Source organism: Oncorhynchus tshawytscha, linkage group LG25 (genome assembly GCF_018296145.1).
Source record: "Oncorhynchus tshawytscha isolate Ot180627B linkage group LG25, Otsh_v2.0, whole genome shotgun sequence".
NCBI lineage: Eukaryota > Metazoa > Chordata > Actinopteri > Salmoniformes > Salmonidae > Oncorhynchus > Oncorhynchus tshawytscha.
Window position 1 is genome coordinate 13,746,176 of NC_056453.1, and position 13,059 is coordinate 13,759,234.

The 13,059-nt window shown below is 41.5% G+C and overlaps 1 protein-coding gene across 1 annotated transcript; it reads left to right on the forward strand.

Annotated features, from left to right (window-relative positions):
- Window positions 1–6,673: 6,673 nt before the first annotated feature.
- Window positions 6,674–8,435, forward strand: LOC112223988 (D(5)-like dopamine receptor). The gene has a single exon (XM_024387281.1). It carries the CDS (start codon window positions 6,788–6,790, stop codon window positions 8,123–8,125), a length of 1,338 nt encoding a protein of 445 aa, XP_024243049.1. The 5' UTR covers window positions 6,674–6,787; the 3' UTR covers window positions 8,126–8,435.
- The last annotated feature ends 4,624 nt before the right edge of the window (window positions 8,436–13,059 follow it).

Below are 13,059 nucleotides of genomic sequence, written 5' to 3' on the forward strand. Positions count from 1 at the left end.
GTGATGTAAAAATTATTCTCAGATTCCGTATGGCATTTGAATAGTGTTAGTTTAAACAGCGCATACACCCCAAATATTTGCCCCACATTCAATTTGATTTCAACATCATATAGATAGTGATTAAAGCCCCAGTGCAGTCAAAAACGTGATTCTCTCTGAACACATTTCAAGCTGAGAGGGCCATCACTAAATCAAAACAGCGTTATTACGAGCTTGGAGAGAAAGCTCACAAAGTATTGGCATGGCAACTGAAAGCAGAGGAAAGTAAGATGATAATTAATGCCATAGAAACTCTTACTAATGAGATATCTTTCGACCCTACTGAAATTAATAATACTTTTAAGAAATACTATGAAGACCTCTACACTTCCCAATCAAGCGATGATCTATCAGAGATCGACTCCTTTCTCTCCTCTCTCAACCTCCCATGCCTGTCAGGGGAAGACCGCGAGCGCCTGAGTGAACACAGTTCCTGAATTGCTGGAGGCCATTAAATCCTTACCTTCTAATAAATCTCCTGGGGAGGATGGCTTCCCTCCAGAGTTCTATAAAGAATTTAGGGAGATGTTGGTCCCCTACCTTATGGAGGTACTTAAAAAAGCCAGAGAAGACAACTGCTTTCCAGAGTCCTTCTCTCAAGCAGTGATTACAGTAATCCACAAGAAAGGGAAAAACCCGCTAAAGTGCGCCTCCTATAGACCAATCTCTCTCCTTAACACAGATTGTAAACTGGTCACCAAGATGCTATCTAAGAGACTGGAGTCAGGTCTTCCCCTGTTGGTCAACCCAGATCAGACTGGCTTCATAATTAATAGATTGTCCTCCAATAATCTCAGAAGGTTCTTTGATATAATTCACCTTGCTAACAAAAACAAAATACCTAGTGTCGCAGTCTCCCTCGATGCTGAAAAGGCCTTTGATAGGGTTGAATGGCCATACCTCTTTCGCGTCTTGGAAAAGTTCGGTTTAGGTACCGTGTTTGTAAATTTGATCAAATCACTCTACAAATCTCCTAAAGCTAGGATTGCTACCAATGGGATGACTTCCTCCTCTTTCCCTCTTTATAGGGGGAACAGACAAGGTTGCCCAATTAGCCCCCACCTCTTTGCCCTCGCCATCGAACCTTTGGCTGAGGCTATTAGAACGTGCCCTGACATACATGGCTTTGAGGTGGGCCCCCATACCCATAAATTATCACTCTTTGCGGACAACCTTATCTTATTTCTAACAAACCCAGAACACTCCCTCTCTCACTTGCAGATCCTACTACAGTGTTATAGTTCTTTTTCTGGATATAAGGTCAATTTTGATAAAAGCGAAATCTTACTGTTGTCTGTCTTTGACCATCATACCATCAAGCACAAGTTTCCTTTTAGATGGTCGCCTATGGGCTTCACATATTTGGGGATAATGGTGGATGGTAATCTGAACAAACTCTATAAACTCAATCTGGCCAGTTTGTTGCAAAAGGTGGAGGTTGACCTTTGTAAATGGATGGATTTACCTCTCTCTCTACTGGGTAGAATCAATGTAATTAAAATGAATGTCCTGCCCAGCTTTCTATATCTGTTTGAATCTCTCCCTATCCCTGTTCCAGCAGCATTTTTTTCCTCTCTCGACAAGCTGACCAGACGGTTTATCTGGCACGGCAAAACCCCTAGGGTTGGCCTGGATAAACTGACCCTTGATTACAGTCAAGGGGGCTTAAACCTCCCCAATTTTAGAATGTACTACTGGGCTGCACAGTCTAGGTTTCTGGCTCAGAGGTTTTACAATGGTCCCTCTCCCTCATGGTTGAACATTGAAAAGCTTGAGGTAAATGATGACACTGGGGCAGAATTGTTTTACAAATGGGACAGAAAATCTATAAAAATCATCACAGACAACACTTTAATCATACATTCTGTCCTGGCATGGTGCAAACTGCATGAGCTGTTCGGACGAGAGGGATTCCTTTCCCCTAAAACCCCCTTATGGAACAATAGATGGATCCCTATGTTTTTCCAGAATAGTAACTTTAGACCATGGTCTGATAAGGGGATCACTCTTCTGGAACATTGTTATGAGGAGGGAGTTCTTATGTCTTTTGATCAGATGAAACAGAAATACCACTTGCCTAACAGGGACTTCTTTAGCTACCTACAACTACGAAACTTTATTAGGGTGACTCTCAAGGGACAATGGAACCTACCTAAGATGTCACCTATTGAACAACTCTGCCACGCAGACCAACCATTGTTCAAGACCATTTCCCGTGTATACGATGCTCTTATGTCAGGACTAACACTGCCTGGGCTAGATAAACCCCGACTTAGATGGGAAAAAGATCTGGGTATTGATCTTGATGAGGATCTATGGAGTGACCTATGCAGGGATGGTGTTACATCCACATTGAACTCCAGATACAGACTGATACAGTTTAATTTCCTCCATCAGCTCTATATCACCCCATCTAGACTGCACAAGTTCAACCCAGATATCTCCTCCCTATGTTTTAGATGTGGCTCAGATGAAAGTACATGCCTCCATTCCACTTGGCAGTGATCAAAACTACACGGTTTCTGGCAGGGGGTATGCGATACCATATCCTCAATTCACGGGGTTGCATTCCCTTTAGACCCGGAGGTCTGTCTACTGGGTAACTTTACTAACACCAATCTTAGGCAAAGCCATACTATAAAGCTAACAGAAATATTGCTAGCGATTGCCAAGAAATGTATTGCCTTGAAATGGAAATGGGATTCCTCCCTGCCAGTTGCAATGTGGCTATCGGAAGTTAATAGTTGTTTCCCTTTGGAGAAAATCACTTACTGCTTGAGGAATAAGTTAAAGACATATTACAGAATTTGGCAACCTTTTATTGACTATATGGAGAATCTCCCCCCACATCTCATTGATTGAATCTATATATAATCCTCACATAATGTTTCACACGTAATGTATAATATGTAGCCTACGGCAGGTGATCCAATGTCTCATTTTTTTTTTTTCTTATTGTATGTTTGTATATATAATTATAATTATTTTGTATTTTTTGTTACGCTCGTCTGTTACTGTCACTTTGTCCTATCGTTGTCTAATATCTTTTCACTTTTGTTTTGAATGTTCTTAATTGGAAAATGCAAAAATAAAATATATATTTTTTTAAACGTGATTCGCCCGTGTGTTGTCTATAATACTGGAATAAATTGGAATAATACTGTGAAATTGTGAAAATTATGATAATGACCTTTTAGTGTAAGAACTGTTTGAAAAGACCACTTTTAATTTCAGCCTGTTTTGGCAGCCTGGTCTCAGAGCATTTCGTATTATTCTGTATGTACAATAAATCCGAGACACCGCATTTAATATGATATGTTGCGTTTTGTATGGTTTGTATTCATTACTGGATGTCCATCACCCATTTTGTATGATATGTTACGAATTACAATTGGTATTATATGTTAAGAATGAGCAAAATGTACAATATGTTATGAATTTGCAAAATGTATGATATGTTACAAATTCTAGCTTTGTGGCTAACGTTAGCTAGCTCGCTAACATTAGCTAGGCAAGGTGTTAGGGTTAGGGGTTAAGGTTAGGGTTAATTTTAGGATTTAGAGTAAAGGGTTAAGGTTAGGATTAGGATTAGGGGAAGGGTTAGCTAAAATAGTTAGGGTTAGGGGAAGGGTTAGCTAACAGGCTAAGTAGTTGCAAAATAGATAAAAAGGAGTAAGTAGTTGAAAAGTTGCTAAAAATGCTAAAGTTGTCCCAGATGAGATTCGAACTCACAACCTTTGGGTTGCTAGATGTTCGCGGCAGTAAATTAATTCATAGATAAGAAAGAAAGTTCCAAATCTCTGCCAATAATAGCTGGTTTTCAGATCACTCTCAGACAGTCCTAGCAAAATTCTTGCTTGATTAATTGCTCTTTGCTAAGAAGCAATTTTTGTGTCTTTTTGACCATTTTAATTTAAAACAATCACAGCAAGGTACTTAATTGTTAACAAGAAATTATTTGATATTGACATAAAAACGGCTGATTTTACCTTCAACAAACAAAAAATGGCCTTACACTTACTGAGCTGGCAACCCACTTGAATCAAAACGCAACACTTCAAAAACAGGAGGTTGGTGGCACCTTAATTGGGGAGGACGGGCTCGTGGTAATGGCTGGAGCGGAATGGGTGGAATGGTATCAAATACATCAAACACATGGTTTCCTGTATCAAAATGCAAATTTCAAAAATGTGGCTGACTGTCTTCTGCAGGTTGTCCCCTAACCAGTGATGTATATGGGGCGGCAGGTAGCCTAGTGGTTGGACCAGTAACCGGAAGGTTGATGGATCAAATACCCGAGCTGACAAGGTAAAAACCTATTGTTCTGCCCCTGAGCAAGGCAATTAACCCACTGGGTGCCGAAGATGTGGATTTCGATTATTAAGGCAGCCCCACCGCACCTCTGATTCAGAGGGATTGGGTTAAATGCGGAAGACACATTTCAGTTTACATGTGTTTTTTTAATTGTGGTAGTTTTAACACCGCATACAACCTGATTTCAACCCTAATTGATATTAATGATTTATTGCCCCGTCACTAGTCACCAAAACGGGACCAACTCACCTATTCCCTATTCACCCTCTAGACATGCCCTCTACTTCCAATTCACCACACCTTAACTCACTCTGCTAATCACCACCAGTTTGCAATATTTACAAATATTTTGAACAAATTCATTGGAATATAACTGATTAAATACCGATTAAACACACACACACACACACACACATTTCATAACAAGAATTTAACACAATGGCCTTTTCCCAGATTTTGTCATTGACACAGAGGTTGCAAATGAATCCCACCCCAGGTCAATTTGAGCATAGCTCATGAGCCCACCTCTGACACTGCTCACACTGTATCCAGTTCCCACAGGTAACACAGAAGAGCTTGTTACAGAACAATCATTCTGCATCCCCTTCTTTTAGGGTGTTTGTTGTGGTTTTGGAACCTGAAGCAAACTTTTTCAGTGGCGCCACAGCTTTCTTCAGTATCACAGCTTTCTCCCTTTGCTTTCTTCCTTCTCTCTTAGTTTTTTTTTGCCTTGTCCTCCAGGAACCTCTTGTGGGGTTGAGTCTGTCAGGACTGTACTCAGCCTTAATATTCCTAGGCCTCGTCTCCTGTATCCTTGGCCTGGAGGACAACTCGAATATGACCTCTGCCGCTGTTTGTTGTTGTCAAACTGGTACTTTAACCTAGCTTAAGATAGTACACCCTAATCCTTTTCTTTAATGTTCTAGGCTACTGACAGTGCTGTAATGTCCGGGGTGTAGTGGAGGAAGGAGTCAGACGCAGGAGACAGAGAGTTCAGATTAGGCACGTCTTTAATACACCGACCAGGTGAAAAAGCAGACGCCACTCAACACAAATACCCCAAACCACAGGGGAACTAAACTGTATCCAAAAAACAGCTCACGTACACGAAACAGCAGTGACATACATGCGTGCACGACAAGTACACATAGAACAATCCCGCACAAAGAGCAGGCGGGCCGGCTGGCAAATAAAGCCCAACTAATAACCAAATTAACCACGGGTGTAACCAATAAACAGACAAGGAGGGGGAGGAAAAAATCAGTGGCAGCTAGTAGGCCGGTGACGACGACCGCCGAGCACCACCCGAACGGGAAGGGGAGCCACCCTCGGTAGGAGTAGTGACAAGTGCAGATTATTTCCAAGTTCATACAATAGCTAACTGATTGATTAAAGATTTTCTTTAGATTTTCTATGATCTATAGATGTTTCTCTTATGTCTGATTTCTGAATTTCTCTGTGGCATTGTGTTGTGTGGCAAAACGGCCTATTTTAGAGTGGCCTATTATTGTCCCCAGCACAAGGTGCACTTGTGTAATGATCATGCTGTTTAATCAGCTTCTTGATATGCCCACCTGTCAGGTGGATGAATTATCTTGGCAAAGGAGAAATGCTCACTAACAGGGATGTAAACAAATTTGTGCCCAAAATTTGAGAGAAATAGGATCATTGTGCATATGGAACATTTCTAGGATCTTCTTATTTCAACTCATGAAGCATGGGATCAACACTTTACATGTTGCATTTATATTTTTCTTCAGTATAAGTACCTTACTGTGATTGTTTTAAATTAAAATGGTCAGAAAGAAAAACAAATATCTTCTTAGTTAGCAACGGGCAATTTCACTACAAGAATTTCGCTAGGACTGTCTGAGTATGGTGTGAGTGAGGAGGGGAAAACTGAAAACTAGCTGTTTTTGGCAGAGAGGTTTGGAGCTCTCTTTCATATTGGTCTATTAATTAATTTACCGCCTGCTGATGTAACCAGGCAGGCCAAAGCCCCATCCCTGAAATGTCACTAAAAGGACATTATCATCATTTGCACTGGGCCTTTAAGAGGAGGGGTCTTCATTGCCATCGTCAAGCATGAGTAGCTACTCAACCATTAAGTGAGATCCATTCACTATATAAAAAAGGAGCGATTGTGCAGGATGGGTTATGTGCAGTGCACCTATTCACGACAATGGACAATGTTTTACTGCGCCAGAGTAAGAAAATAACTGAGGTTCTTACAACTGGCCCACGTCCTGTTTTATTAAGGTAGTTAATAGTAGTTAATAGGTAGTTATTAAGGTGCGTGAGTACGGAAATCCGCAAATTGGGTCTCCAAAACGAAGTTGGATGCATAATGAATAAAGGGAGCACTGAACGCTAAGTGTGGAAGACGCTAAAGACGCTATATTTGATATGCGCAGAAAAGAGGAGAAATTAGTCAATGGAGAAATCTGACAACGAAACCGCAGGTGCTGAAACGGACAGCTCCAAGCACAGCGTCCGTGCTCTCGCCGGGTGCGTCCTGTTCATCCTGATCGTCTCCACGCTTTTTGGGAATACGCTTGTGTGCGCCGCTGTGATCAAATTTCGACACCTTAGATCTAAAGTGACTAACTTTTTTGTAATCTCCTTGGCGGTGTCGGATCTATTCGTGGCCATTCTTGTGATGCCGTGGAAGGCTATGTCTGACGTGGCCGGCTACTGGATCTTCGGCAGCTTCTGTGATACCTGGATAGCTTTTGACATCATGTGCTCCACCGCGTCTATTCTCAATCTTTGTATAATAAGTATGGACCGATACTGGGCAATTTCGAGCCCTTTTCGATATGAACGTAAAATGACTCAAAGGTTTGCTTTCGTTATGATCGGAGTGGCATGGACCCTCTCCATTCTTATCTCCTTCATTCCCGTCCAGCTCAATTGGCACAAGTCAGAGGAGGAAATGGAAAGAGTGGACGACACTAATCAAATCAACCAAATAGAGGACTGCAACGCAAGCTTGAATAGCACGTATGCCATATCCTCCTCCTTGATAAGTTTTTACATTCCCGTCGTTATTATGGTTGGCACTTATACACGAATTTATCGGATTGCGCAAACCCAGATCCGGAGAATATCATCCTTGGAGACAGCCGTGGAACACGCACAGAACAATCAGCAAGCAGCCGAGAAAACAAACTCATTAAAAACAACCTTTAAAAAAGAAACGAAAGTTTTGAAGACACTCTCTATCATTATGGGAGTGTTTGTATTTTGCTGGCTGCCTTTTTTCGTGGTCAACTGCATAGTACCTTTTTGTGACATTAACAATCTTGGTGACCGCCTGTGCGTAAGTAACACCACGTTTAACATGTTTGTGTGGTTTGGATGGGCAAACTCATCGTTAAACCCAGTCATATACGCTTTTAATGCTGATTTCAGAAAAGCATTCTCCACCATTCTGGGCTGCAAAAGATACTGTTCCAGTTCTGTAGAAGCTGTTCATTTAAGTAACGAGTTGATGTCTTACCGCCACGACGCTACGTTCCAGAACGCAACTATCAATGCCTCTGCGCATTGTGCGCAACGCCTGCCCATGGTCTCACACGGGGAAGATTTGGACCTACCATTTGACAAAGTCTCCGTTGTCTCTAATACCTCACGTAACCAAAGAAACCTTATCCTGCCTGTAATGCTGCAGCTTGAATGTGAAGCAGAAATATCATTAGATATGATGCCTTTCCCCTCAACTGGACCCAGTGAGTGTTATGTGATTCCAGGTCAAGTTGAGGATCTGTGAAACAAGTCTACATTTTGCTCACTTTGTGTCTTTTTTTAAATGTTTGATCTACAAAAGGGCAGTTATTATCCCTATATTCTGACGTCCCGATGGTTTTATAGTGTGCAATATTCGGGCATATCAGTGTACATAAAAGCATTGGTACAAACCCCAAGTAATTGAGTTGAAGATGAAAAAGATTACACTGACCAATAAATGTCTCTTTCTTAATTGTAATTTTTACAACTCATAAGGAAATGTAATTATGCTAATACAATACATTGTGTACTTTAATACCATTCCACTCAAAAGAAATAAAAGATGCATCATGTGTGGGGGAGTAAGTCTTTGATATGGTAAGATGCAGGAACCAAGTAGTATAATTACAGATAATTGGCTGTTTAATTGCAGTGGCAATTATGTGGTAGTTATCTTGTGAATGTAGCAGCGGGTTTAACTATGAAAGCATACCCACTCCAGGAGAGGTAGAGAGTGAAGAGTACATGTTTGCAAAACATATAAGTGATATATAAAAGCAAACATACATTGGAGCCAAGGTAGACATTTATGGGCCAGTTTCCCAGACAACAGAGATTGTTTTATAGTCTAAGGCTAGGCTTAATCTGTGTCTGGGGGAGGACAATGTGGCCTGTACTCACAACCATCTCAGAGTAGGAAAATTGGACTAGAATCACTTCTGCCTTGTAAATCATAATGCATTAGAGGGGGTGGGATGTAATCCTAGATAAACACTCCTTCTCTGAAACATTTTGTGAATAAGGGCCCTGGGGCTTCATTTATAACGATTGTGTACATTGACATGTACAAACTTGGCTCACGTCATACATGTATGTTTCCCTTTATAAATCAGACTTGGCGTAAAACGTGTGGAGGACCATCAATGTTTTCTTTTCCAGTGACATTTGACCATTTCTGAAACACAAAAATAATTGCAAATGGTTGTGGTCCTGAGAACAGATAGTTTGAATTCAATAATGTTTTGCATTTGCTTTCAGAAGAAAAGAAAAACTACAGTAGGCCAATTTACACGCTTCAATGCAAAAAAAAAATCAACTGTCTGTTCACCTTTTAAATAGTTACTGTACGCTATGAGCCATGCTCACTGGATACATAGAGCACAAACTTTAAATAATACTGAACAAAAATGTAAACGCAACATGCAATTTTTTTTTTTTTACTGAGTTAGAGTTCATAAAAGGAAATCAGTCAATTGAAATGAATTCATTAGACCCTAATCTATGGATTTCACATGACTGGGAATACAGATATGAATCTGTTGGTCACAGATGGATTGGATCAGAAAACCAGTCAGTATCTGGTGTGACCACCATTTGCCTCATGCAGCTCGACACATCTCCTAGAGTTGATCAGGCTGTTGATTGTAGCCTGTGGAATGTTGTCCCAGTCCTCTTCAATGGCTGTGCGAAGTGCATGGATATTGGCGGGAACTGAAACACGTTGTCGTACATGTCAATCCAGAGCAATCCAAACATGCCCAATGGGTGACATATCTGTTGATTATGCAGGCCATGGAAGAACTGGGACATTTTCAGCTTCCAGGAATTGTGTACAGATTCTTGCGACATGGGGCTGTGCATTATCATGCTGAAATATGAGGTGATGGCAGCGGATGAATGGCATGGCAACGGGCCTCAGGATCTCGTCACAGTATCTCTGTGCATTCAAATAGCCATCGATAAAATACAATTGTGTTTGTTGTTCATAGCTTATGCCTAACCATACCATAACCCCACCACCACCATGGGGTACTCTGTTCACAACGTCGACATTGGCAAACCTTTCGCCCACACAACGCCATATACGTTGTCTGCCATCTGCCTGGTACAGTTGAAAGCGGGATTGATCTGTGAAGAGCACACTTCTCCAGTGTGCCAGTGGCCATCGAAGATGAGCATTTGCCTACTGAAGTCGGTTACGATGCCGAACTGCAGTCAGGTCAAGACCCTGGTGAGGACGACGAGCACGCAGATGAGCTTCCCTCATCTGAGATGGTTTCTGACAGTTTGTGCAGAAATTCTTCAGTTGTGCAAACCCACAGTTTCATCAGCTGTCCGGGTGGCTGGTCTCAGATGATCCCGCAGGTGAAGAAGCCGGATGTGTAGGTCCTGGGCTGGCATGGTTACACATGGTCTGCGGTCATGAGGAATGTTCAATGTACTGCCAAATTCTTTAAAATGACATTGGAGGCGGCTTATGGTAGAGAAATTAACATTTCATTTTCTGGCAACAGCTCTGGTGGACATTCCTGCAGTCAGCATGCCAATCGCAAGCTCCCTCAAACCTTGAGACATCTGTGGCATTGTGCTATTGGACAAAACTGCACATTTTACAGTTGCCTTGTATCGCCGCCAGCGCAGGGTGCACCTGTGTAATGATCATGCTGTTTAATCGGCTTTTTGATATGCCACACCTGTCAGGTGGATGGATTATCTTGGCAAAGGAGAAATGCTCCATAACAGGGATGTAAACAAATTTGTGCACCAAATTTGTGAGAAATAAGCTTTTTGTGTATATGGAACATTTCTGGGATCTTTTATTTCAGCTCATGAAACATGGGACCAACACTTAACATGTTGCATTTACATTTTTGTTCAGTGTAATTTGAGTGTCCCGGATTTACATGTGCTATGTTACATCTACTCTATGAGACTAGGCTGGAGAGTCAAGTCCATTTATATGTGAAAAAGAGCACCACCGTGTGGTGGTCTCTGGTAGAGGTGCTGGTTTAGATTTGTATTTGTATTTATTAAGGATTGCCATTAGCTGCTGCCTCAGGCCTCTACTCTACTACCACATATCTACAGTACAAAATCGATGTGTGCATGTGTGTAGAGTGCATGTGTAGCATGTGTATGCCTGTGTCTGTGCCTGTGTGTGTGTCTTCACATACCTTGCTGTTCCATAAGGTGTGTTTATCAGTTTTCTAAATCTGATTCCACTGCTTGCATGAGTTACTTGATGTTGAATAGAGTTCCATGTAGTCATGGCTCTATGTAGCTAATGGGGATCCTTAATAAATACAAATAATGTGTTCTGGACTTGGTTATTGTGAAGAGACCTCTGGTGGCATGTCTTGTGGTGTATGCATGGGTGTCCGAGCTGTGTCCCCATCTTAGCTACTGTTTTGACCATGACAGTTTACAATACAGGGATACTCCAAGCAGTTTAGTCACCTCAACTTGATCAATTTCAATATTTAGTTGAGGTTTAGTGAGTGGTTTGTCCCAAATACAATGCTTTTAGTTTTTGAAATATTTAGGACTAACTTATTTCTTACCACCCATTCTGAAACTGACTGCAGCACTTTGTTAAGTGTTGGAGTAATTTCACTCACTGTAGTAGCTGACGTGTATAGTGTTGAGTCATCTGCATACATGGACACACTGGCTTTACTCAAAGCATGTCATTAGTAAAGATTGAGAAAAGTAAGGGGCCTAGACAGCTGCCCTGGGGAATTATGTTGGAGAGGCTTCCATTAAAGAACACCCTGTGTGTTGAATGTCCTTCCCTATAAGTGTGCTGAAAGTCTTCAGTCAATTTTTCCAGCAGCAGACTATGATCAATAATGTCAAAAGCCGCACTGAAGTCTAGGAAAATAGCTCTCACTATCGTTTACAATAAAATAGTATTGTATCTGGTCAAACACAATTTTTTCCAAAAGTTTACTAAGAGTTGGTAACAGGTTGATTGGTTGGCTATTTGAGACAGTAAAGCGGGCTTTACTATTCTTGGGTAGCGGAATGACTTTTGCTTCTATCCAGGCTTGAGATCACACACTTTCTTGTAGGCTTTGATTGAAGATATGGCAAATATGAGTGGCAATATCGTCCGCTATTAACCTTAGTAATTTTCCATCCTAGTTGTCGGACCCTGATGGCTTGTCATTGTTGAAAGACGGAACTCAATATTACAATGCTTGTCTTTCATAATTTGATCAGTGTAGTGTCGATGTTTGTTGCTGGCATGTCAAGTTTTCTAATCTTGCCAATGAAAAAAAAGCATTATAGTATTTGGATATATCAGTGGCTTTTGTGATGAATGAGCCAACTGATTCAATGAATGATGGAGCTGAGTTTTCCTTTTTGGCCAACATTTCATTTAAGGTGCTCCAAAGAGTTTTTACTATCATTTAATCTTTGTTTCATAGAATAGTTTCTTCTTCTTTTTATTCAGTTTAGTCACGATTTCGAAATTTGCAGTACGTTTTCCAATCGGTTGTGCAAACATACTTATTTTCTATTCCTTTGCCTCATCCCTCTCAACCATAAAATGTTAAATTCCTCATTAATCCATGGGGATTTAAGTTTTTACAGTAATTGTCACGCCCTGACCATAGAGAGCCCTTGGGGTTCTTTATGGTGCAATAGGTCAGAGCGTGACTAGGGGGTGTTCTAGTCTTGAATTTCTATGTTGGTGTGAGTATGATTCCCAATTGGAGGCAGCTGATGATCGTTGCCTCTAATTGGGGATCATACTTAGTGTGGTCCTTTTCCCACCTGCGTTTGAGGGATATTGTTTTGTTTTGGTTTAGTGCTACGAACTGCACGTTTGTTTATTCTTTTTTTTAAGGTTCACTTTGATAAATATATGGAACTCTACTCACACTGCGCCTTGATCCGCTCATTATGTATATGACGAACGTGACAGAATATCCCACCACTACAGGACCAAGCAGCGTACCATGGAGATAAAGGAGAGCTGGACATGGGAGGAAATTATGGGTGGATGCGAGACCTTTCCTTGGCAGGAGTCGCCAAGGAGTATAGGAGGACAGCGACAATGCCGGGGTCCACGGCTACAGAAACCCCAAGATTTCTTTTGGGGGGGGAGGCCACAAGGGGCTGTCGGTCGAGCCGAGGAGAGAGCCAGAGACCGTCGGGGAGTCGATGGAGCTGTTGTAGGAGGGAGATGGG

Bases quoted from the DNA above. Each gene is read 5' to 3' on its own strand.
- LOC112223988 (XM_024387281.1), top strand. From the start codon at position 6,788: ATGGAGAAATCTGACAACGAAACCGCAGGTGCTGAAACGGACAGCTCC.